Here is a 27,287-nt window from a genome sequence, read left to right as displayed (position 1 = left end):
GACCGAAGATATATAAATATAAATAAATAAAACCAATGAATAATTAAAGATGAATATAAATGAATAAATAAATAATTTAGAAATACATATAAATAAATACAATCACTTTAAATTGTATTGAACTAAAGTTGTCACATTGGCACGACATTGGCACGACTTTAGCATTAAATTAAAATCATATCACCTTGACATGATTTTTTTACAATAAAGTCATATAATCTTGACACAACTCATCAATTCATGTAATTCTTTTAAAAATTGTTCATTTTAGTAAATTGAATAAAAAGAAAATTCTTAATTTAGTTGGAAAAATAATTAAATATATTTTTGGTCCATCTATATTTAGTGAAGATCGGAATTAATCAATTTTTAAAACTTTATCTAATTTAATCTTCCAACTTTAAAACTATGTGGATTTAAGCAAAACATTTTTCTCATTTCTTATATCTTCTTTCTTTCCCTCTCTCCTTCTTTTATTCTTGTTTTCTCTTATATTTCTCCCCTTCTTACTGTAAAAATTTCTTACTTTCCCATACGTATAAGTAAATTGATGAAGCAAATATTCATTTTTTTTCTCCTCTTTATCTTGTAAGTTATGAAGAAGAAATTTTTGTCTATTCTTTTATTTCATATCTTAAAAAATAAGGATATATTAGTGTATATATATATATATATATATATATATATATATATATATATATATATATATATATATATATATATATATATAATTATCGTATATTACCTTAATAAAATAAAAATATATACATATATAATTTATAAACAATATAATTATTTTGAATTATTACATTATAAATTTTGAGATATTACAGATGAATAATCTTTAGTACAATCATTGGAGCATTATCTGCTGTTTTTCTGAAAAAGAAAAAGAAATTCTGTATAGAAACATTCTCATACGACGGTCGCCATTATTGTTGCAAATTCAAATTTAAAGATGCCCCATAAATCCTACAAAGAGACATTCACAATTCACAACATACTATTTCATGATATCTTCTGTAATTTACCAATGTATCTTCGGAAAACCTTTTGCTTAGACTTTAAGAGGTATATTATCTATTCAACAGTTTAATTTCATAATCATAGATAATAATTGCTATATACTACAAGAAGTTGTCGTATTCTCATAATTGATAGGACCATTAAGTCTTACTATATGTACTTATTCATTCATTAGGGTTTACGATGAAGAGATGTAACATAAATATTTTAAAAATAGGTCTTATACGTACATAATAAATGGGGTTCACGATTAAGAGATGTAAAATAATAATTTAAAAATAGGAACATTACATAATGTACCTTAGAAGATATATAAATTATGACTGAAACTTAGAGGGTAAGGATAACATTCAATCGTTTCAACTTCCAAAAAAGGACACATGGCCATAATGGGTTATGGATTTATAAATTGGTGGCAGACGAAAAGATTAACCAGCTAAGTACGATTTTATTTTTTAATATTTTGTTGCTAGACAAAAAAAAAAAAAAAAACTTTGAATGTGAAGATTTGAGCTAGAATAATCACATATATGAAGTGGGGTTGGGCGAAAAATTCCCTTGATCGACTTGAATCCAACTAATCCAAATCTGCAAAATAAAATATTAGATGACTTTGGTTGGATTATTGAATTAATGGATTAAAAAATTGGGCTCAAATAATTTTAGAATATTGGTTTTGGTTTAAAATAATTGCTTCATCGTTAATAAAAATAGACCTCGTATATTACAAATGAACAAACTTATTTCGTTCAAATAATTATATCTTTTCATCATATATTAAAATTAAAATATAATAAATTGTTAGTTGTATAATATTATAACTATATATAAAGGAGTTTTTTATAATTGTAGGTTTTTTTTTTATATATTTACTATCAGTTTTCCCTTTATTAATACAAATAATTTTATTCTTTAAATTCTATATCTTTATTTTATAATTATTTTTTTAAAATATAATAAATTGTTAGTTGTATAATATTATAACTATATATAAAGGAGTATTTTTATAATTGTAGGGTTTTTTTTTTGTATATATTTACTATCAGTTTTCCCTTTATTAATACAAATTATTTTATTCTTTAAATTCTATATCTGTATTTTATAATTATTTTTTTAAAATATATTTTGTATAAATTTAATAATATTTTTAATAATAATTAAAATAAATAGTTCTTTTTAATCAAAGTAGACACATACGCAAAAAGTAAAAGATTATCGGGCAGAAATATCCTAAGTTAGAGAAAATAGAAATTTAAATATACGATTTATCATGAAGGATTAAAAAATATTATTTTATTGACAGTTTTTTGAATATTTCTATTTCAACACAAATAAGAAAAATAAAAAAAAATCTCTTTAGAATATTTTTTCCGTATATATATATATATATATATATATATATATATATATATATATATATATAATACAGAATATAATTACAAAAATTATAAAAAATCGAGTAGAACAATATAAGTAGGACAATCTGTGCGTCTGTATCGGTCATTATCATAGTTTTTTAAATTACAATTTTGTGATGGTAAAAACTATTTTGTTTCAGGTTTGATTTTCAGTTTTGATTTATTAATAAGTTGTTTAAAGAATTTTTTGTTTATGTGTTTTAAATTCGTCTCTTTCTAGTTCATATTATGTAATTTTCTAATCACATTGTTTTGATGAAAAGTTCTAACACGTAAAAAAAAAAACTACAATTACATTTTATTGTTAGGTATTGGGCTCTATTCCTATGTGGAGAAAATGTCTAAAATTTGAGAAGTCCATGTCTCACTTAACTTAGTGGAGAGAAGGCTATAAAATAAAGAGAGACAGAACAATAGAGTCAGAATACACTGAAAGCCCTAACATATAGGACGGGAGGTAGAGGGAAAATTTTGTTCACGTGTTTTTCACAGAGCTGTCACAGTAGAATCGGCGCTGCGGAAATTTTTACAGCAGGTTCGGAACTCATTGCTCTTCATTCTGACCGATCGGATCTTTGATACTAGGTCTGAGTTGGGAGATATTAATTTCTTGGAAGATATTAATTTCGCACTGCACTAATGATTTGTAGAGGTTTCCTCACTTGTTCTTCTCTATTTTGAAAGCTTTGTTGCTTTGTTATTTGGTTGGGTGTTGGAACTAATTTGTACTATTGATTGAGACTCTTTTGTACTCTTATTGATCATAATGAAACTATTTCTTTGACAAATTCTTCGAATGCAAGACAAACGCATTATTAAAATATTTTTTTTAAATTCTTTTACAAAACTTTCCTTCTCAGATTAGTTACAGATAAATAACATGTAATATAGAAAGTAAAAGATAAATAAGATCGTTTTGTTTTTATATGAGTTTAATCATTTATTATTCGGAAATAGCCATTTTTACTAAGTTACACATATTATTTGGACATAGTTACTTTTGGCTAAACTTTTAAAAATAACTTCTTTAATAATGTTGTTTTTGCATAACAACTTTTTAATAGTATAAGTCTATGTTTTGTGTTCATTTACTTGTGATTTTTTATAAGATTAATTTTGTGTGTATATTGTTAGGTCAAACTTTTCTCATAACTTTATAAACTTCTCCACATTAAGAAACAGAATTAAGAAAATGGAGAATGTTGAAAACCCACTGCGTCATGTTGAAACTAATATTTGTATTGTGTGGATTGGGAGTATTTATGCTTAACGGTGTCCTTGGTATGGGTGAAGAGGGAAAAAGAGAGATACCAAACCATGAAAAATTAGACAAGGTTGGGTGGATTAGTTGAAGAATGTATGTAGAAACGAAGAAAAACCGAAGACGGTGGGTTCCACCACAGAAAAAATAATATTTACTTCTTGTAACTAAGTTTTACAATAACAAACAATATAAAATTTATAATAAATTAGCGAACACACAGCGTAAAAAGCGCATGTATGTTCGCACTTCATACACATTTAAGTTAAGGTTAATAATATATTTTTTTAAATATAAAAAATATATAATTTATTTTAAAATAGTTATTAAATATAAAATTAAAAAAATAAAATATATGTACAAAATAGGTTCTAAAAATAATTGTTAAAAAATAAAAAAAATTAAATAACCATTAGAATTAAATTATTTATAAAATAATTAATTTTAAAAATAATAATTAAAGATAAAATTGAAAAAATAAATTGTAAATATAAAAGAGAAAATCTTCTTTATATATAGTTATAAATTAATATTTTACTATATAAATTATATAACAATATTATTTTTTACAATTGATAACTTTTTTAAATATTATAGTTTATTTTTGAAATGATTTTATTGAAAGAAAGACCTTAATTGTTTTCTATTTAGTAATTACTGATAAAAACACTCTTGCTAATGGTTATTCTAATTTTAAAACATTAAATTTACGGTTATATATATAAACATGACTTCATATGTGAATTTAGATAGTCAAAACAATATATGTTGACCGGTATACTAAACATATTAGTAGATAAAAGAAAAGCCGAAATTTTATTAAAAGAAGTTACTAATAATAAACTTTCTTGTAAATCTAATCTCTGACTTTCTTTTAATATGATTTTGATAAAATTTTTATTACTGGTTAACTCGTGGAGTTAAATGTAAGGCATTAAAATTCAAATTGAGAAAAGAAAAAATCTAACTCAATCGCTTTGGTTTATGATTAAGTTGGATTAAAAAATTTAGGTTTAATCATTGATTTGGTTAGTGTTTTTGTCTACAAATATAAAGTTGGTTTTCTAATTTTTTATAATTTCAAATTGATCCGATTTGTGAAAATTGATGTAACTTGATATTTATTTGTGAAAAATTAATGTAAAATTAGTCTTTCCATTAAATTCTGGTTTGTGAAAATCGATGCAATTTGATTTTTTTATTAAATTTATTCACCTTAAATTATTTTGAGTCACAAACATGGACCAATGGACCAATGAGTCACATGTAAATAAAAAAAGTACACTAATTCAAAAGAAGAACAAAGTAAACTTAATTTAATTTGGATTGTGTACAACAATTATTGAATATGTATATAGATAAAAGGATTATTTTTGTGAGTGACACACTCGTGATTCTTTAACAAACAGGAAATTGTGTCATTGTCATGAAGCATATTCTTAAATATAACTGTTAATCTATTTGTGATGACTTAAGGTTGAGGTCATCTTCATTTGTATATTATAGTATACTATTACACTAATCTAACAAACATAAAAGTAGTAGTAGTATTATTATTATACTCTGTTTTTATATTTGTTTGGACAAAGGTGGCAAATTATTTTTTTAATAAATGGTGGAGCTGATGATTGAAAGAACAAAGAGGACATCACATGATCGTTGATCTATAAGAAGAGACTTAGCTTACACTTAAAGTTCAAAGGCAATGAACTCAATCTCATAATTGCATGTACACCATACTCATAAAGTTCACCGGCCATACTCATACTATTACCTCAAAGAGAAACTCAATAAATTTCTAAGAAACAATATCAATTATTTTCATTTGCGGGAAAAAAATCTATTTTTATTTTATCATTTATATGGAAATAGAAATGGAAAAAAAGCTATTATATGAAAAAATGGATAATAAATTAGGTCCGGCCAGCTTATCTCATTGCAAACTTAAAAAGAAACGTTATAAATAGTTTACTTTTTTTACACGAGTACTTAGGAGTCTTATCCATACACCTCATTGTCAAAATCACGTTTAAAATATATATATATATATATATATATATATATATATATATATATATATATATATATATATATATATATATATATATATATATATATAATGTAGTTTGTTGAATGAGAAATAAAAGTTAATTTGTGAAATCTAAAAATTACGAAATCCTGACTTCATTGAGAAAAATGTGTTAGGAATCAAGTGTTTTCTTTGACAAAATGAATTATAAAATCAAATTAAATGACTAATTGTGTGATAGTCGAGAGTTTTAACCTCTCTAACTTCTTTACTCAGTTATTCTTTCCTTTGCCATTTTTAAATTGATATATTTGTTAACTTGTTACAAGTAAAAGGAATTTATAAAACTTATAAACTTTAGTTTTATTGAGTTTAAAATCAATATTATTAGTTTCTTTATTCATGTTCAAAATTTAATTTTTAACGCTAATATTCAAAAAGACGGCTACATTTGTTATGAAACAAATTAAATTAATTACAAACAAGTCAACAATAGTTCAATGGTTATTCTTGTTGATTTTCAAGTGAGTAATCGATTGAACTTATATTTACACTTGGAGTATCACTGTTGGGTAGAATCATCGGAAAGATTTAACACCAATGAGCATGAGCCTAATCCAAACATAAATGATTGACACCACTTTCAATTCAAAACCTTAAGACCATAGGTTTATGGGCCTTTATCATTGATGTTCAACTTTCTCATTTTCACCTAAGGTGGGACTTAGACTCACACTTTATTCCCAACAATTCTATAATAACAAGTTATATATATATATATATATATATATATATATATATATATATATATATATATATATATATATAATAAAAATATCTAGATTCCTTTTAATGTAGAATTATTTCTACTTGACCAATTTTCTTAAAAATACATCTTTACTTTACAAAATTTAATTTCTAAGTAAAAAAAATCTAAAACAAAAGTAAATTAAACTTAAGAAAGAAATTAAAACTCGGAAATGTAGTTGTAACCACAACTTTTACTTAATTGTTTTAACAACAATAAAATAAAAAAAAACTTAATGCCTCTAAACGCAATTTCTATCACTGTACCCCAAAAAAAATATTAAAATCATACTACACAACACGACCTTTTTATACATTTTTAATTAAAAAAAAACTAATTGAGAAATACATTTTCAAATACAAGTTACCCAATTACGTAATATTTTTAAAAAGATACGCATTTCAGTAAATTGAGAAAATAATGGCATCATTTTGCCTCTAACGCTCTCACATTCAAAAGGTCACTTTAGGCCGTCCATTCCAAAAATCCGAAAGCTTCTCTAAAAGATTCCTTCTTATTTATTTATTTATTTTTACTGATAAAATTTTATCAGAAAGTGACAATTGAAAGGTTGAGTAATATATATATATATATATATATATATATATATATATATATATATATATATATATATAATCTCTTAATTCGTTGTTTTCTTTGTGCAATACCGAATTTTGATTCATGCAACATATTGTTAGGCATGTTATATTAGTGGGGATTAAAAATAATAAAATTCTTTAGCACTTAGCACATGCAACTCTTCTGTCATCCACTTTTGGAATTATAAGTTAACGTACGTTAAATTAATTACAGTAGTTTTTTGCAGTAAAACAATTCAGGTTTTGAAATAAATATTTGGCTAAGGCTAATCGTTTTTACAATAGGAATATTTAGTTGTCTTATTTTGTATCTTCAAACATTTTGATCAATACAAATTATAAATATATTTACAAGACAATACATTAGTATAGTATATCTCTTAGTTTTAGGAATAACAAGTCTTTGTTATGAAATTTATAATAGATTTCACTTTCTAATATATACTGTTTACTTTAATTAGAACTCAAAACTTTAGTTAACACTTTGTATGTTCACTTTAAGTATTGGGTTATTTTAGAAATTCTGTTTGTATTTATTTATGATTTATAAATTTCAAGATCTCACATTAATTACATTCTCATATATTCAATTTTTAAATAATTCAATTTTGCAGGTGAAGAGAGAAAAATAAATAAAAACTATATAACTATTTTATTATAGTTAATAAAATAATAAAATTTATTATATATTTAACTCCCTACAAAAGCTATCTTAAAAATACAGATTAAATAGAACAGTGATATATAACTTTAGTTTCAGTTACATAAGTAGCATATCAAATATAGAATTCCTTATCAACTCGATTTTCTAGTAGAGTTGGTTAATGAAATGCTACAAATGTTGCACTTTGCGCGACAGAAAATCTAACATGGCTAAAAATTCCTTAGGACCATGACCATGACCATAACCAACCACGCCAAGCAACATTCTAAAATTCATATTTCTATATTTAAGTTGTTCGTGAGAATCTAAAAAGAAACTTTGTTTAGGGAACACACAGGACCATTACATTACATAATTCATGTTTAGGTGAGATAGATTTTTTAGGTAATAAACAATTTTGTTTATAAAACCTTGTTAAGAAATTAGACAATAAGTCTAACGAGATCTTTAGATGCAAATTCTGAGAGGAAAATAAGATTACGTAAAATTAGGTAAAATTGATGCGTAAAAATCATAGGTACAGAACTGTCGTTAAATAATAATGTGAAATTGAGAAGCAGTACGTGTTTGAGTTTGTAATGATTAGAGTTTAATAAGAAGAAAAAAAAAGTTTAATGCGTGAAGTTTGATTATGAGTAGTATTAAGCATTTTGTAGGATATAATAAAGGAGATGAGATGGGATTGGAAATGGGTGTTGTAGAAAAAGATAAAGAAAAGCGCACGAGGATAGACAGAGAGAGAGAGAGAGAGAGTTTATATCATTAGGAAAAAGGGAAAACATTAGGTAATAATTTGCAGCATTCCCCACTTTCACGTGAGTCGAGTAGGACTTGAAATCCAGCTGCTTCCCACTACTGTTAGAGGATATACTCAGAGTTTCGACAACAAATGTGTTTCACCTCAAAAACCAAAAACCTGAACAACCGAAGAAACAGAAAGAGGAAACAATGCATGGTGGTAGCAGAAGGGCAACGGCAGCACTGCTCCTTCTGTTGCTACAGATAATCAGCCTCGCCGATTGCGGTGGCTCCACGGTGTCCTCCGACGCGGTGTGGTTGCTGTCGTTTAAACGGGAAGCGGACCAAGACAACAGGCTCCTCTACACTCTCAACGAGCCGTACGACTACTGCGAGTGGGAGGGCGTGAAGTGCGCACAAGGGAGAGTGGTCCGCTTCGTCGTCCAATCCATGGGCCTGCGCGGCCCATTCCCTCCGGACACCCTCACGAAACTGGACCAGCTCCGCGTCATGAGCCTCCGCAACAACTCCCTCTACGGGCCCATCCCCGATCTCTCCCCTCTCACCAACCTCAAGTCCCTCTTCCTCGACCACAACAACTTCTCCGGTTCCTTCCCCCCCTCTCTTCTTCTCCTCCACCGCCTCCTCACTCTCTCCCTCTCCCACAACAATCTCTCCGGTTCGATCCCGGTTCGGCTCACTCTCCTCGACCGTCTCATCGCCCTCCGCCTCGACTCCAACAACTTCTCCGGCACGCTCCCTCCGCTCAACCAAACCGCGCTCAAACTGCTCAACGTCTCCAACAACAACCTCACCGGTCCTGTTCCCGTTACCCCGACCCTCTCTAAACTCAACGCTGCCTCCTTTTCGGGAAACCCTGGCCTCTGCGGGGAGATTGTTCACCGAGAGTGTGGCTCGCGCTCCCGCTTCTTCGGCCCCGCCACGTCCACCTCCACGGCGCCGTTGAGTCAGAGCGAACAGTCTCAGGGTATTTTGGTTGTGCCTGCTTCTGCACAAACAAAGCGTCATCAGAAGACTGGGCTAGTGGTTGTCGGCTTTGTTGTGGCGGTTGTTGTTGTGAGTGGTTTTGTGTTGTCTGTGGGTTCGGTGGTGAGAAGGAGGCAGGCGGCGGCGGGGAAAGCGGTGGTTGCGGAGGGGGATGAGGTGGAGGGGGTTGTGGAGGTGGAGGAGAGGGAGGTGAAGGTGAGGAGGATGGAGGAGGCGCACAGGAGTGGGAAGCTGGTGTTCTGCTGCGGGGAGGTGCAGCAGTATACGCTGGAGATGCTGATGCGGGCTTCGGCGGAGTTGCTGGGGAGGGGGAGCGTGGGGACGACGTACAAGGCGGTGCTGGATTCGCGGTTGATTGTGACGGTGAAGAGGTTGGATGGGGGGAAGAGTGGGGGGAGTGATGGGATGGTGTTTGAGCGCCACATGGAGGCTGTGGGGAGGCTTCGCCACCCCAATTTGGTGCCTTTGAGGGCTTATTTTCAGGCCAAGGGAGAGAGGCTTGTCATATACGATTATCAGCCCAATGGCAGCCTCTTCAACCTCGTTCACGGTAGTCACTTTCCATTTATTAACATCAATTATGAATTCAACTGCACTGTTTAGTCCGTCCTGTTTGTATAAATTTTTTCTTCGAGTAAAAAAAGTGTGAAATGAACCAAATTTCTTTCCGTAACTTGAAGGCAATTTTCTTACTCTTGGGATAGAATTTTGTTTTCAAAAGTTTCAATGCATGTGTTGATTTTAATTTTCACAGGTTTGATTTTTTTTGTCCTTTTAACTTATTGTAAATGCTCAGTTCTTCACTTATTGTTCTTGCCGGTTACGTTACACTTCTGCGTTTTCTGCTCTGTAATCAAGTTTTTGAACTTTGGTTACTGTTTCGTCATATTTCGGGAAAGTATAGGTAAGTGTGACTTTGCGCCAACAGTCGCAACTTCTGTACTAAAGAATCTAAAAACTTTGCCATTACAGTCGAAATGGCAATGATGTGCCATTTTCAAAATCTTCATTCTAATGTCAAAATTGGGTTTTGGAGTTGAAGTTTCGAAGAAGACTGAGGATAAATGTTGTGGGGGATGGTGCTTCGATTAGAATTTGATTTGATGGATGATGTGTTGTTCTGCAAAGGGTTGTTGTATGTGGAGTGGTACGCTTTGTCAGATAGGTCTGTATTGTGTGTTGCCTTTTTCTCAATTGTTTTTTACTTTGTTTTCCTTATGAGCACTGGCTTTCGGGGTTTGGTGGCCGATGTCGACAGTCACGGGGCTGGGTTGTATTTGTTTCTGTTTGGACTATTTTATTTTTGGTTGGGATGTGTGATATGTGTGTACTATTTCAATGCCAGGTTGACTGCGGTGCTTAATACGGTTGACCTTTTGTTAAGCCAAATGCACTTTTATTTCAAAATTTCCAATTTTTATTGCTGTTCAGTGTCAGAAGTCTTAATGTGGCCTAATGTTGTGGGGACCAATCTGTTTCTGATTACCCATAATTTCTTAACCAAGATAGGTGTTGCATGTGCAGGTTCAAGATCGGCGAGGGCGAAGCCTTTGCATTGGACATCATGCCTGAAAATTGCCGAAGATGTGGCACATGGACTTGCTTATATACATCAAGTTTCAACTCTAATTCATGGCAACCTGAAATCTTCTAACGTTCTTCTAGGGACGGACTTTGAAGCCTGTATTACGGACTATTGTTTGTCCTTCTTTGCAGATCCTTCGTTCACTGAAGATTCCGATTCTGCGGCTTATAAAGCACCCGAGGCTCGCAACTCTAGCCGCAGAGCCACATCCAAGTCTGATGTTTATGCTTTTGGAGTGCTTCTATTAGAGCTTTTGACGGGTAAACACCCTTCCCAACATCCTTTTCTTGCACCAGCGGATTTGCAAGATTGGGTGAGAACAATGAGGGATGATGATGGCAGTGAAGACAACCGGCTAGAGATGCTCACGGAGGTTGCCAGTATTTGCAGTGCAACCTCGCCGGAGCAGAGGCCAGCAATGTGGCAAGTCCTTAAGATGATACAGGGAATAAAGGACAGCGTTTCGATGGAGGATAATTCATTTACTGGCATCTCTTAGTTTCTGAACTATATATTTATCTAAACCTCACTGGGCTCTCTTTGTCCTGTTGTTGAAAATGAAAGAAATTTGTCGCTCGTGGACGAACTTAGACGAGTGATTTTGCAAGCCAGGCTGAAAATCAAGCACTCATTTTGCCGAAATCTCACCAGGTATACAGTGAAAAATGCAGAAGCATCGGATGTTACGGTTCTATTATCTGCCGGGGCTGGTTTGTGCAGTTTTTCTTAGTTCTATAGACACAGTAACATAGAATTATAATGCATTTGAGTTATTGAAATTTTCTCCGTTTCTCTGACAACCAAGGGAGAAAAAAAAAACTGAAAAAGGTTGAATGGAGACTTGACTCAGCTGATCTTTGAAGGAAAGCTTAAAATACCTTTAATCTTAGCACAGTAGTACTTTTTGTTGTTTATGTGTATATTGAAATTCAGAAATATATATTTGAAATTCACAAAGTTATTTTTAAATTTTTATCCAACATTAGTCTCAGTCCCCTCCTTTTTGGTCAATCTTAGTTCTAGGAAACTAGTTTTGCCTACACAAGAAAGCCCATTCCTCTAAAGGCAGTAGTAATTTTAAATGAACTATAAAATTTGGTTGAGTCTGTGTTGAACAACTTTCTTTTTCTTCTGTCAAAGGCAACTACGTCAGGCTACACCGTTCTACTGTAATTTGTATCAGACAGCCACACCTAGGTGTGGGGCAAGCAGAGGACCTTTTTTTTTTTTTTTTTCTGGAAATGAACTTTGATTCTGTTTCAAATTCAAAACCAATTGACATTCTGTCCTCCAAGAAGGGTTTCGGATTCATATTGATGTGGAAATAAATTTCAAATTGAAGATAGGTTTCAGAGAATGAAAAAGGATGGAAATAAGGGAAAAGGTGGAAAGGTTTATTGGATTAAGGAAAAAAAGAGTGGAAGGGAAAATGAATGAAATAAAAGTTTGAGTATTAATGTGATAGATAGAGTTTTAATTCATAAAATTTTAAAATTCAAATTTTGTTTATGATAAAATTTAGTTTGCTCAAAATAAAAAGATTTTAATTGATTGAATTAATTTAAAATAAAATGTGAATGGTAGAAATTAAGTTAAAATAAGATGAGTGATTAATTTAAGTAAAAAAGATTTTAATTGATGAAATTATTTTAAATTGAGGATAGTAATATTTTGATAATTTTTTTTATGCAATTTTGACCTCACTAGTTCAATCATCTTTAAATCACCAAATCATTCCATTAAAAAAATCAGAATAAATAATTAAAAGATGATTAGAAGAGTTAAAAATGGATGAGGAAGAATAGGTAAATATCGTTGTCCATATTGAGAAATGATCAATTAAAATCGATTTAAATTATTTACCATAAAGCATAAAAGTAATTGATTTCTGCTTACTAGGAAATCAATTTTGTGAAGCAGATAACTGATTCCACGGGCCGAGAATCAATTCCGTTTCGGCAAGAAATGATTCATCTTCGATCAAAATCGCTTATGCTTCGTCATGAACTATTTTTTTCTTCTTCTGTTTTCAAGTTCAGTTGTCACGATTCAACTATGGTAGGTCAAGCTAGCACAATTTTATAATGCAAGCGAAAAAAAAGTAAGGATAATCCAAAAATTACATTTACCGTGACTTTCTCCGTCTTTCTCTTCAAACTTGCGAGAAACCTTCAAATTTTTCCTATAAATCAACACTCTCATCTCGTCGCACATCACCTTATCTAAAAAGGAATAACACCCTCAAGTTCGTTTTCACTAACAAAAATAACTTTAAAACAAACCAAGTATAATAAATATTCAATATTTTTGTAGAGTTTAAAGTAAAATTTATTTCAAATTTCAACAAACTTAAAAGTTAATATTCTTTTAAAATCCAATTGAGTTAAATTTAACTTAGTTTTCTAAATTAAATTCGAACACTAAATGAACTCCAGGGGACAAAATCACCTAATAAGAAAACTATAAAAGACAACAAAAATATAATATTTTAGGTGGTAACTGTTATTAGGATGTTAAACAAAATGGATGTTTAAATAACCTTGTCCGTTAAAATGTTTTTAAGAGGGGAATTGAACGTGGTAACTTTTTAATTGTTTCAATTTATTTCAAAATACAGGTAGTTTTCTGTAAATACTTCTAAAAGATGAAAATGAAAAATTGTATAAATTAAGTTTTCAGTGTTAAATATTTTCAACTGAGTCCGTTAGATTTTTTTTTTTTCATTAGATACTCAATTTTATAGTTTTTTTTATTGAATTATTACCTATTAATTTCTTTTCATTAAATTGAGTCACGGTCGTCATTTTATTTTCTTTTCTCTATCTATTAAGACATGTAAGATTTTGTTGCAATTAATTTAAAATGGTTAGTATCATTAACTGTAACATTATTTTAAAATAATCACAAAATCTCATAAACAAGAAAACAAAATGAAAGAACGATATAACATTCATATGATTCAATTAACTAAATTTATATAACACCAACTTAATTCAAAATTATAAAAATTGAGGACCTGATAAATAGAAACAAATTATTATAGACTCAATTAAAAATATTCAAATGAAAAATTTAAAACTTAATTAAACTTTGAAATTATTTAAAAGTAATTTATTATATATTTTTAAGCGACTTATATTGTGAATTAAGTTTTCAAGTTTTTCCTCAATTTCAGTATCTTCATGTTTCCGCTGTAATATACATGAAGACACACGCGACTAACTAAATACAGGGATATTTATATTTAATGATATATATTAAGTCGAACTTTGTAATGTCCATTAGCTCAGCCATTTGTGTTTCCAGGGACTGCGGTGGATCTCAGTCGCAATGAATTGAAAAAGCATCAAATATAAAGACAATTAGCTGACATAAACAACACAAGAAATTTCTGGATATATTACATCTGTACAAGAAAAAAGACTTTCACGCTGTACTGATCACAATTCACAAAATTTGTAAAAATAAAAAACTACAGAATTAACACGAGGCAACTTCACAAGCTGCATCCATATCCTAACCTATGCACATGTTCAAGCTACCCGATCAACCTATATTACCATAAATTCCGTCCTCTGATATTGTCCATGCCTATCTACGCCTACCATCTCTTATTACAACTTACAATCTACACAGAATTATCACAACTTTCTCCAACAACCAAATTGTATCTCAGCAAAAAAGACCCTGACAGGTCCAATTTACATCATGCCTGCATGCATATTGTAAATTTATGAGAATAATTCCAGCTTACAATCCAATTTTCAATTATAAATAAATTACATGAAACATTCAAAAATCAGCTGATTCTATTCAGTGTCCACGTATTCTGAACCCAATCAGTTGGAAAGATCAAAGTGATATGATAAACGAGATATAAGCACTTACGGAGAAAAAGCATAAGTCAGCAATGTAAATAAATCACATCCAATTATTGCTTTTAGTTCATGAGTGTTGGGTTATATATCATATGAGAGTTATAGTCATCAGGTTCTATATATATTTGACATTTGTGTTAAACATATAAGATATTTGACATCACTTTTATCCCAATACCTTAAGATAATATATTATAGGTTTTTATTCTTATATAGTGTTTAACTTTGTCTATTCTATCTAATGTGGGACTTCGACTTATACTTGGACTATTTCCAATAATGAGAACTTTTCAATCAAAGTATTTAATTCCTGATGAAGAAATTAAAGGATGAAACTCATTTTATTAAGTTAAGGTACATTAGGAAATTTTAACTCATTTTATTTTCTTTTTCCAGTAGCATATATTTTCAGTTAGTTCATACGCATAAGAATCCATGTCATACTTTTTCTTAGGTAGTACGTCAAAGATTATAAAAATACGTTTAGCAAGAAGTCTTGGGCGTCAAAAATAGCTTGCGAAAAAACAGGGTAAAGATTACCTGCAATCAACTGTCCTCTTGGCAAGCCGTGTTGAAACATACCAGGGGTCGATATTCTGAATCATACATGTTCCTTACTATGAACTTAAGATCACATCACGTTAATTAAAGCTTGTGCTCGAGGCCTTGACCTCATAATGGTCTCGTCACTGTGTTTGATCCATTCTGAGAGTTTCCAGGGCTTCTGCCACTTCCATTTAAACTGTAGCAGCCATTGATGATGACTTCTCTTCCACTTCCAAAGTTTTCCGGCTTGTCCCATAGCAGCTAGCCTCTTAGTTGACAGCTCCCCAATGGGTATCATCTGAATATAAAACAATTACAACTGAAAAAAAAAAAATATCATCGTCATCAGAGAAAGAGAATGGAGCAGGGTACCTTTCGTGCTTCGTTTAAAAATGTAGCCGACTCCGTGACAGACCAATTAACAACTCCAGGTGTGAATTTGAGTTGCTTTGGTGCAGGAAGTGACATTGGAGACAACGGATCACTCATTTCATCAGCAAGGTGTTTCAACGACCGTGAATTTTCCTGATTTCAGTCAGAAGCTGAATATAAGTATAATATAAATGAATGAAAGATTAAATTTGAAAGATGTCTTGCGTGATCAAGAAGCCACAATTGATCTAAGTCAAGATCTAAATAATAGATATAAATGTTTTGACCTCTGATAAAACAAAGGTTATGAGGTTCTAGACGGTCATTCAAAATCATCTGCTCCATTAGAAGTAGTACATCCTATACAAAACTAATTCAAATGGTTGTTACCAGACAACCTGTAGCTGTCTAATGTTGGAGCAGAAACATTTTACCACACAAACTCATGTTTATTGCAAATAGAATGAGTAAATTCTCACCAATGCTGGTGTATTCAATGTGATGGCAACAGCTTGTTCCCTTATTTTTTCCTCCTTTACAAGTTCTTTTCTTCGTGCTTCACTTTGTTGTAATAGTGCTACAAGCTCATTTAGTTGCTCTTTCAAATCATTAAGTTCCATATTCTTTGCCAACAGTTGGCACCTGTAAAGATGATGCTAGCTACCGTTACTTGAAATATAGGAAACAAAAAATTTAAAAATCTCAAAAAAATTGGAATTTAATATTGCCAACCGAACAAATACCCAGGTAAAAAATAGAGCAAATGCCCAGTTCATAAAGTGGATAAACTCAGTAGAGAGGAAATAATCATATCTGGTAACAAAACCATCCGACAAACTGCTCAGATTCTCTGGTTATTTACTAAAGATTTATTTTTTCCTTGGAATACTAAGAAAAGTTCGTAGCTAGAAATCCATAACTCTCTACACTGCAGTCAACAGATATAAATAAAAAGCTAGAAAAGCTAAATTAGTTCCTCAGATATTCCATACGCACCTTGCTTCAGCAGTAGCACTGAACAAATACTGAAGCACATTCTTTGCATCTCCCATTGAGCGTAGCTGATTCCAACGACCACGGTTGTTTAGCGTGCGTTCCCTTTCTTCTGCTTCAGTAAGTTGTGAAGCCATGGCTTTCAAAGCAACTGAAGACATGCACAGCATGTTCTCAAGAGAAGCTATTCTCTCAACTTTTGCATCTGGCGACATGGATAACAACCTAACAAACAAATACAAAACATGACAAAGACATGAGTTACATCTATTGCTCCAAAATAGCAACAGAAAGACACCATGCATTTACGGAAGTATGAAAATAAATTCTACCTCAAATATTTGCTCTTTCCTTTCGGAACACTCAGCTCATCTGAAAACTGATCCTGCTTTAGTAAAGCCAACTCTTCTTCCAGTGCAGCTTGGCTAAAAATATTCAATCAAGAGTCAATGAAGTGAGTTTGGGAGTGTGGCATTTTTTACTGGAAAGGAAAAAGGAGGAAAAATCGTGATCACTCACACTTGATTTTGTTTGTCAAATTCAGCACGAACTTCATGCACGTGAACCATGACCTCTACCTCCTGATCAAGCCACTTCTGGAGGGATTTTTCATTGACCTGGACATACAAATCAGATTACAATTGTCTTAAACAAATTTGTTTGAAATTGTAGATAGCAGGAAAATCAATTTGAAAGGTATGTGTAAGGAAGGAACTCTAAAATTATACAAATTTTATTACGCAAGTAGAGAATTCAACAGCAAAATTTCATTAAATACAATTTAAATAAACTTGTTTGTTACCCTGATTCATAACTCATACAAAGATTATGAATTTCACGAAGGATTCACAAGGATGGCAAAGTTTCACTTATGGGTTCAAGGGTCAGTTTACCAATTTGAGTTTGTTTATTGCAACAGTCATGTTGTCTCTTAAGTTGACAAATTACTTAATACAGTATGTAAGATAAGCATAGTTTATTACCAGCCCGGGATGTAGATGTCCATTTGAATAAACTGAACGAGACACCAAAAAAAAGTTAGTAAACTATAATATATACATCTATATGTGTGTTTGTATACAGTAAAAGGAAAATAATTCCAAGTTCAGTTCTACCAGAGTTGTCACGAGGAGACGATTTACGGGCTTCCAACAGTTCTTTTAGCCTTTTTGTAGCCATTGTTGCTTCCTCTGTCTTCCTTTGAAGAACCTGCATTCAATAATTAACCATTGATACTTGGTTCTTATTTCATATCAATCAAAAGGCAATTTTATATATCTTCAGATCTTTGACTTACCATTTTTTGGCGATGGTTTAGAGCCTCAAGTTTATGTCTTTCGTATTCATTCTTTCTTCCCTCCTTTTTCAACTGCTTGAAATAAAAACAAAAATTAAAATTACAAGCACGGAAAGTTTCTAAGTACAATAAACAAATAGAGTTAAAGTTTGAAATAACTACTATATAAAACATCACAATAATAAAATTCTAGAACAAAATGAATATTAACATTCTACTGACCATTTGGCCACAGATACTCTGATACCATGTCATGAACAAATATCGCAATTTTAGAAACATTATGAGAACTCAAATACTTCTATATCTACATTAGTCATTAAATGCTATGTAAACATGGATTCAATAATTAGATGGGGTGAGATTAAGAAGCACAAGAAAATTGCAACATATAACAAAAATTTGGCATGCCATATTGAGACAAAGCACAGAGGAGTGCTCAGAGGGATCTCAAATTAATCACAGTAAGACACATTGAAACTCCTCTGCAATTTTTAAACCATAAAATAAATTATGAAGACAACAGACATCTTTATAAAATTAAGCAAACCACCTGGAGCAGCTCCTTCTCACGAGAGGCCTTCCATTGTCGAAATTGTTCAGCCTCTTGTTTCATTTTATGCTGCAACTGAACCTGCAATGTATGCGAATAGAATTGTTGGAAATGAAAACAGAAAAAGAGCAGTTGATAATGCATCCACTCAACAAAATCAAAACCGGCCTTCTGAGCCTTGATATACTGTATCTCAGCCTGCAGTCTTTTTGCAGCTTCTTCACTCTTCTCTTTTTGCTTTAAGAGTTGCACCTGGCTTTCTTGTTTCTTCTTGAGGTCTAAAATCTGATGTTTCAATATTAAAAAAATTAATAAAAAAAAAAAAGTCATGGTCAAAGAATGACAACCTTATGACTCGAGAATGACATTAAAGCAAGTAAAAAAATAACCTGTGCTTCCAATGCTTTCAACTTTTGGCCACGAACATCTTGGGTTTTGTGTGCTAGCCCATCTGAATTAGTAGCAAGATTCTCTACCTCATGCCATAATCTGTCCCTCTCTTCCTGTCATTGTTAGTCCAAAATCCATCATTGGGATAAAAATAGACTTCTAACACTGCACTTCATAAATATTTAAAATTAAATAAGTTCAGTCCAACCTGTACTTTTCTTTTCTCCTCCTCAAGTTCCACAATTTTCTTCCCGAAATGTTGTTTGAGTGCCTCAGTATCAACTCCAATGAGCTTCATCTCAGACTGCAAGGAAAAGAGGGCGATAGGTTGAGAAAATCAGTAGAAAATCCATCACTCTGTTTGAACATGATGCAGAATGATATGATGAAAAAAGCCTAATGTTTATCCGCATATGGAAAATCATAAAGTTTAACACTCATTTACTGATGTATGCTCTCTGTGGCCCTTGTGATAGTAGCATATGAATCAATTAAACCAATTAGCACACTCCAATACCCTTCGTGGTTTGCTTTTTGAGAGGTGCTGACTAGGCTAATACTTTGAAATAATTTGAGTTGACTTCTTAACGCTAGATAGAAGCCAGAAAATTGCTTGAGTAATGTATTTCTATTATACATAGATTCACGAGTTTGCAACTCATTAAATTTGATGTTTAACAAAAAAATGAATTCTGAATTGTGCTTAATTAGATTAAAAAAATAAATTTCAAAGCAGGCATTTATTATCACTTCTATCCACAGTCTCAAAAACAAATTATAAAAATGAAACCTCTTTCTGCTCCAACCGCTTATTCAACTCATTCATCTCTTTATCCATGGTATTTTGTAATAGCACATGTTCCAACTCTTTTTCTTCTTCGTCAGTTTCCCTTGAATCTTCACCTGCAAAATGGGGAAAGAAAGGAGAACGTTCAAATGTTGAAGACTGAACCAAAAGTATAAAAGCTTCACTCAACAAGTCCAAACAAGCATAGTGGGGAACAACTTAACATCTCAAACACATGGTATAACAAACAGGTATAAATCTACTACTTAATTTTGTATCATTCATCCCCAAGATTCCCATGCCCGTAGCAAAGCACAACAAAGCATGATGTGTAGATTTGATGATTTTGATGATGCATGCACCTCTAGTTGTTGGTGTTCTACTCTCGATGGTTCATTATCTATAGTTTCATCAAAATGTAAAACATGAATAAATCTCAAAGATAATCTAAAGCAAATTCGCTTTGAAAAACTAGTTTTATTCTTTTTCTGAATATAATAATTGATTATGTTCAGAAATAATTGATTATATTAAGAAATAATCAATTATGTTGGTCAAAATTTGGTTTTCACATGTTTCAAAAATAATTGATTATTTCAAGCAATAACCTATTATGTTGAGTAATTTTAATACCCCACATTCACAAATAATCGATTATATTTAATAATAATCGATCATATTGATTCAAAATGTTTTCTGGGTTACATGAAGAACATGATAATCATTATATTTAAGCATAATCGATTATATCGGTCAACAATCATAAATCTCTATCAAATTGCTTTAAAAAGAGAATCCTTCAAGTTTTCTTATGAAAACACCACCTTTCAATATTTCAAAAAAGAGCTTAGTGGCTTTCTAAAGAAGAGCTTTCTTGGAGTATAACATATTACATTTTGTTTGAAAAAAGTGCTCAAGATTTATCAAAAGGGGTGATCATACTATAGGATTTTCAATAATAATATGTCACATACCAAGTAATATCTTTCTTTGTTTTTCTTGTAATCTAATTTGATATATTTGCACCAATGTTTGACGTGCGTTGTAGATAATTGTGTTTTCATTACCTTTGCAAATTTTCTTAAAGGTGTTTCAAGGAATAATTTGTACATCTTGTTCTAGTTACATAGGTGTTTTTTGTAATTGCATAATTCAAGATGTTTAGTGAAAAACCCAACTCAGATTTTCTAGGTTAACTGTATGTAGGTTCAGGAAACTAATATAAATTTTCTTGTATGTTCTTGAGATTTTTCTTTCAATCATCTTGAATTTTTATTGTTTTTGGCATTCATTAACTACTGCATTAAATTTCTCCCATCATCGTCAATTTTAAGCAAAGTTTTCTTCCAAATTGTAAAAGATTTTTGTGTCAATCAATTCACCCCCTTTTGATTGTGTTTTTAGCCATTCTTTGTTATACATATATGCCAAATGCAAACCTTCCATAAATGTGTAATATGTACTAGAAGCAGGAACTGGAAATAAAAAACATATTTTTCCAAAATAATGGAGCAGGAGAACGAGCTATTCATTCCCTCTCCCCATCCACCAGTTTTAAAATTCCTATATATAGATATTCTTAAATTAAAAATAAAAATCAGTTTTTGACTAAAAAACCAGCTTAATTCATGTCTACCAGATATACTTCCAACCATGGGATGGTCAGATGAATCTAAGCTCTGAAAGCGCCTCTCAAGCCCATCAGCTTTCATGAGATAAATGTTTCTATCCTGAGAGAAAAAAATAATAATAATTATGAGATAGTGTTTAATCAACAAAAAAAAAAAAAAAACATGCATTTAAATTTTAAGCATTCTCCTATTCACATACTGCTGGTTCATCGATTTCACATCTCTCTACAAAAGCACATCTACTGCGATATTCATGAAGTTCTCTGTAAAGATATTCATTAGTAGCCTCAAGCCAAGCAATCCTTTCCTTAAGAACCTGTACAAGACGACCAGCAAGATATACATGAACCAGAAAAGATCTCGTGCTAACTTAAAGTGCAAGTCTCAGTTAAGACAAATACCCGCACTTCATCAGAGGGAGCTGCTCCCCGAGAACAGAGTTCAGCCTGCAAGTACTTCAACTGTTGGCGCATTTGCTGCATCTCATTGGATATTAAATCTCGATTAACCTGTAAAGTTAACAATATAGATTGTAGCATATGAAACTTGACCAGAATGAATTTCCTTATCTTCCTCAAATAAGAGGAGAAGAATGTAATATATAAAAGAATTGTGTAAACTTACAACAGGCTTATTTTGAATATTGCGTGCACGGTTTGCATATTTGAGAGTGTTAAGAGTTTCCTCGGCATTGACATCAGCAGGACTTATGCAAGCTGGGCAAAGAGGAACCATTTTGGGATTGAAAAGCATGTAAAAAAATTACTTTTGATTAGAGAAACAATATTATTAATTTATCTATACAGTACTGTATTAGATATACACATTAAAATATCTAATTAATATGTCTAAAAGAGGAAAAAATATCTTCAATTCATCATGTAGAGTACAAAGCCAGCATATGCTTTAATCTGAAAAGCAATGAAAGTGGCAGATATGCTTGGCATCAGAATCTTTTCCATCAAACTGCATGATGAATTATGTCTATATGGCATGTAAAAAAAGGCATCAGTAAGTTTTCTTAAAATGTAATAAGAGAAAGGAAAATACAGTCCATCAGATTTTGTGATATTATATGATAGGAAGCTACCCAAAAATAATGACAAAAAATGTCTTCGTGAACCAAGAACCCACAAATGTTACTAAAAGAACTTAAAATTCGTTAACTGGCTCATACATTAATAAAATAAAAACTCCACTGCAATAAGCTGGCTTCAATACAAAATTAACTGGAGAGGAATATTTCCTAGTTTAAGTGGATTGAACAAAAAGCAAAGCAGGAACATGCTTAAACACAGGTATTCAGAGCCATGAATCAACTTTCAGAAGTATTACCTATCATGACAGTTTTGCTGTTTCCACCAAGTGAATCCTGCAACAAGGGTCAGTGACTTTGGATCAAAAGTTTCTTAGAAACTGACATTAAGAAACTAAGAATTATTAGTTCCTACCTTAACTGGAAAGGGTAAGCTCAAAAGAATGTCAACACCAAAATTTAAATATTTGATACACTGAATACTTTGAATTTTGTATTCAGTAGTTAGTTCCTTGAAAGCTTGAAAACCACAAAGAAGTTGGAGTCCAGAAATATTTATACAGAACATAGAATCCTTAACTGGCTAAATTTTGAAATATATATATATATATATATATATATATATAGATATATATATATATATATATATATATATATATATATATATATATACACACACACACACACACACATACACACATAATCATTGCAAGGAATTTTCATGGCATTGCACAAACCACTAAAAAGGAAAGGTATGGCAAATATGATCTCAGAAAGGCAAAAACAAGAGACAATTGACTAGTATCGCCAGTTCTAAAAGCTATCCAAATGGAAAAAACATAATTAATCAGTCTTTAGATAAATAGGGGCCATATCACCTGAGAGGAGTGATTACTTGTAAAAGGAACAAATCTTGATGTTTAAACCATACATTGATTGTCTGTGTATGTGAGTGTTTATAGATATAACGAGTATTCCAAACAATAAAATATCCCTAACCTGTAAGAGTCGAGTGAGTTTGCTATCACGATAAGGAACATGCACACCTTCCTTTCGCTTTTTCTCATCACCTAGTGCACTTATGACATTACCAAGAGCAAGAAGACCTTTGTTGATGTGTATTCCTATTGAAAAATAGTCATTAAATCCTTGTCATTATAATTTCAATTATTGGAACACTCTCTCTGACTCAGAAGTATACAAGGTATTCAGGTTAATCATGTATTGCAAACCTTCTTTCAAACGAAGGCCATCAGAACCTGTTCTTTTAGCTCGTTCAGATCCAGCTAGATCTACCAAATGGAGCTTTGCTGAAAGGTATTCTTCACCCATATCCTCATCTGAAGAGTCATTGGTGGTAGAAACAGAATGGAGCTTGTGCATTTGTTCTAATGTAATTGTGAAAATGGCATGTGACCGACTAGTACAAGCAAAAGAGGAAATAACAAATTATTAGATTATAAAGATCAAATTTAATGGAAATCACATCATGGGACATAAGGAATTAAGTTAATTTATATGGTGGCATTGACTATTAACCTTTATCTTTTTCCACCTAATTAATGGTTGTATCTCTGCTTATGTTCTTGTTAGGGATCTTCCCTTATCCTCTTGCAAGAGAGTTTAAGTAATAAATTTACCACATTTACTGTTATCACTGACAAGAAAAACTGTTAAGTAATTAAGGAAATTTAAAAAGAAGTAGCAGACAATTTGGTGGGGGTCTTATAAAAAGGACCAAAAGAAAACAGCCCAAAATGGTTCTTGTAAAAAGGATCAAAGGTAGCATGCGCCAGTGGTGCTGGCTTGGAAAGGTTTACAATGAAAGAAAGTAAAATTTCACATCAAACATTAAAATATCAACGGGCCAGTATGTGCAGTGTAAGGAAACTACAATTTTCTTAAGCATCCGAACACAAAATGACAGCATCAAGTATCATTTATTTATTAGGTGGACAAGGAAGATTGAGAACTCATTTACCTGGACTGGTTGTTCATATTTGTACTTCCCGTTGCCCTACTTAAAGAACCCTGTTCCAAGTATGCAGACATCTCATGTAATGTACTTACAGAAATTTCAGTTATTCCTGCCAGTGTTATTATTCCATTTGCTGTTTCACGAATTTGTATTGGTGACTTCCCAGGAACAGTTATTTTTCCAGAATGGCCATTAGAGTTGGAGGTGTCTGATTTGCCCAAAGATACCGTATCCAACAGGTCCCTGACCTCTTCCTTTAAAATCTTCAAAATCAAATGCATAATTAAGTCCCTGACAAGAATAAGAGTTCATGGAAACATTTCCTATTTCTATGAAGAGCAATGCACAAGCACAGCCAGCCAATGGTATGTTTGGATCAATGGTTCAAAAAAGACTGCCGTGTGGAAAATCATTTCACATGGAACATCCTCAATTTGACCAGTTATTTAAACCGCATATAAGGATTCAAATTTAAAAAAAAAAAAAAAATTTAACGTACGATTCTTCATATACAAACCCGCATAGCGTAGTAGATATACCTCAATGAAGGAGACTCGCAACTGAAATTCTGTTTGATGCTTTAGTGTTTCAACTTTGTTGAATAAGGCATTCATAACCTGAGGAATTAATCCGATCCGACAATTGTCATTATAGCCAGTTCCCATGGTATACGTTTTCCCAGATCCTGTCTGTGGCAAATACGAATGTCAAATACAAAAGATGAACAGAATGATATTTCTCAACTTCAACAGTCCTTGACATGCAAGGTGAACCTAACCTGACCATAGGCAAGTACTGTAGCATTGTATCCTTGGAATAAGCCATCAACCAATGGAGCAACGCATTCCTCAAACATGTCAACCGAAGGAGATCCACCATTTCCATAAACATTATCAAATGTAAAGGAATGCGATCCAATCTGAATCTGGTCATTGAAATACCATAATCAAATTCTCCGGAGCCAAAAGCACAAGAAATGTGCACACTCACAACTTCTCCACATGTACCAGAAAAATATCAGAAAAGTACGAGTTCATAGTCACAATCTTCAAAGGAAGTAAGCTTTCACCATTGAAATGCACGCAATTTAAAGCTCGTCTTAATTCATTTCATACAGTACATCGATGCAGAAGAGCGTGTTTCTATAAAATTTAAGTCCATGGTCCAAACAGTAGAACAAGTTTTATTTTTCTTAAGGTTGCATGTATATCTTCATATAAATAATCATTTTATTTCCCTGTTCTGAGGTTAATACAAAAGGAAATTTTCCAAATATAATTTGGGTGAATTGACTAAAAAATCTTAAACAATCTGATATAAATTCCCAGAATTGAAATCATATGTAATGGCAAATTTTCAGTCCCATGGATCAATTTCATTGCGCGTAAGATAAAGAAAAACAACGAAAAATGCCAAACAAGAAACCAATCCATAATAGGACGAGCTGAGTGAAAATTACTCATAGCATGAAAGAGGAAAATGCCTCACTCATCCCACGACTAACAATAATATAATCATAAAGTACAAAAGTAAAACTCCATAATCCTTTCGAATACCAATTTTATCAAATCAAACAACCCCAAATTGTAAGTGAAAGAAACCTGTGAAACTGGACTTCTATTAATTTTCTTTTTCTAGAAAAGGATTGAAGCAAATTCTAAGTTTCAATGCTAAATAAACAAGAAAGGAATCATAAATGCAGCCATTAATAATAATACTTTTATTTACCCAAAAAGAAAGAAAGAATCTTCCAAATGATAATTAAGCAAACCCGGGTGCCGAAAAAAGAAGAAGACGCCATTAATTAATGAATTGTCCGCAAAACGACAAAGCAAATACTAATAACTATTACTATAGTAAAAAACAAAAAACAGAGAGCTGGAAATAAAAATAGAAAAGAAAAAAGAAGGAGGAAGATGAGGTGAATGAAGAAGAGAGAGAGTACCTGAGGCTTCCCAGGCGTGACGGAAACACATTCAATGCAACCTTGCTGTCGTTCATCGGCAATGAGAGGACGAATGTGAAGAGCGACTTTAACAGAACAATTCTCCGATGCTTCCATGGGAAAGAGCCAAAAAACGTGAGTGAATGTGTTTTGTGTCTGACTGAACAGTTAGGATTAGAATGAAAGAAAACGATGCAGCAGCAAACAGCAGAAGATAAGAGAGAGAAGGAAGGTGGATTTAACAGCAAGAGAGAGAGAAAGAGGAAGTGGTGGTTGTTGAGAGAAAACGAAGAAGAAAGAAACAAACAAAAAAAGGCGTCGTTTGAAGAGTAGCGGAGCAGAAACCGCTAAGCAACAACAACAACAACAACAACTTCAACACTATCAGTGTCACTTTTCTTCTTCTTCACTACTTCTCTTTTCTTCTCTTCTCTCTGTTCTATCTTCTATGGCTATGGAGATGCACGCTCTCTCTCTCTCTCTCTCTCAATTGATTTTCTCTATTTTTATCACTCCTTAATCTTTTTTTAATATTATTTTATTTTTTTAATTAGATGGGTTATTTTGTTTCTCTTCGCTTCTCTTTTCTCGTGTTAAGTCCCCGCCTCCAACTGTCTTCACTCTTCCCTTCCCTCTCTGCCACTCTCTTTTCCCTCCACTTTTTTTTTTATTTTTTATTTTTTATTTATTTATCTCTCTTCTTTAAGTTAACACCGCCTCCTCCTACTGCAGAAGGACAAACAAA

General features: G+C 31.9%; 2 protein-coding genes across 4 annotated transcripts; one reads left to right on the top strand and one right to left on the bottom strand.

Moving 5' to 3' along the window:
* Window positions 1-8,508: 8,508 nt before the first annotated feature.
* On the top strand, window positions 8,509-12,111 carry LOC114178257 (probable inactive receptor kinase At5g67200). Its single transcript, XM_028064065.1, has 2 exons — window positions 8,509-10,101; window positions 11,076-12,111. The coding sequence occupies exons 1-2, from the start codon at window positions 8,754-8,756 to the stop codon at window positions 11,633-11,635; spliced, it is 1,908 nt and encodes a 635-aa protein (XP_027919866.1). The 5' UTR covers window positions 8,509-8,753; the 3' UTR covers window positions 11,636-12,111.
* A 2,392-nt stretch (window positions 12,112-14,503) lies between these two features.
* LOC114179078 (kinesin-like protein KIN-4A) lies at window positions 14,504-27,021 on the bottom strand. Of its 3 annotated transcripts, XM_028065286.1 has the most exons (26): window positions 26,543-27,021; window positions 25,376-25,522; window positions 25,137-25,286; window positions 24,601-24,860; window positions 23,852-24,039; window positions 23,619-23,743; window positions 22,919-22,955; window positions 22,208-22,299; window positions 21,985-22,092; window positions 21,783-21,899; window positions 21,589-21,682; window positions 19,956-20,068; window positions 19,374-19,469; window positions 19,165-19,278; window positions 18,944-19,060; window positions 18,776-18,856; window positions 18,223-18,294; window positions 18,041-18,134; window positions 17,909-17,940; window positions 17,445-17,542; window positions 17,258-17,350; window positions 16,929-17,150; window positions 16,412-16,574; window positions 15,933-16,085; window positions 15,555-15,858; window positions 14,504-14,848 (listed from the first exon to the last, which is right to left on the bottom strand). In XM_028065286.1, exons 1-25 carry the CDS (start codon window positions 26,657-26,659, stop codon window positions 15,646-15,648), a joined length of 3,096 nt encoding a protein of 1,031 aa, XP_027921087.1. In that variant the 5' UTR covers window positions 26,660-27,021; the 3' UTR covers window positions 14,504-14,848; window positions 15,555-15,645. The 3 variants fall into 3 exon arrangements, with proteins under 3 accessions (XP_027921087.1, XP_027921088.1, XP_027921089.1); XM_028065287.1 differs by lacking the exon at window positions 26,543-27,021 and having other exon boundaries at window positions 25,137-25,282; XM_028065288.1 differs by lacking the exons at window positions 24,601-24,860; window positions 25,137-25,286; window positions 25,376-25,522; window positions 26,543-27,021 and adding an exon at window positions 24,159-24,558.
* Window positions 27,022-27,287: the final 266 nt, after the last annotated feature.

Source organism: Vigna unguiculata, chromosome 3, assembly GCF_004118075.2.
Source record: "Vigna unguiculata cultivar IT97K-499-35 chromosome 3, ASM411807v1, whole genome shotgun sequence".
NCBI lineage: Eukaryota > Viridiplantae > Streptophyta > Magnoliopsida > Fabales > Fabaceae > Vigna > Vigna unguiculata.
Note: the sequence above shows the minus strand (reverse complement) of the source record. Positions and strands in the feature narration are given on the sequence as shown.

Bases quoted from the DNA above. Each gene is read 5' to 3' on its own strand.
- LOC114178257 (XM_028064065.1), top strand. From the start codon at position 8,754: ATGCATGGTGGTAGCAGAAGGGCAACGGCAGCACTGCTCCTTCTGTTG. The intron at 10,102-11,075 runs GTAGTCACTTTC...TTGCATGTGCAG, and splicing joins CCTCTTCAACCTCGTTCACG to GTTCAAGATCGGCGAGGGCG.
- LOC114179078 (XM_028065286.1), bottom strand. From the start codon at position 26,659: ATGGAAGCATCGGAGAATTGTTCTGTTAAAGTCGCTCTTCACATTCGT. The intron at 24,861-25,136 runs GTATATCTACTA...TTGATTTTGAAG, and splicing joins TGCGAGTCTCCTTCATTGAG to ATTTTAAAGGAAGAGGTCAG. The intron at 21,683-21,782 runs GTATGTGAATAG...TTTTTCTCTCAG, and splicing joins GTGAAATCGATGAACCAGCA to GATAGAAACATTTATCTCAT.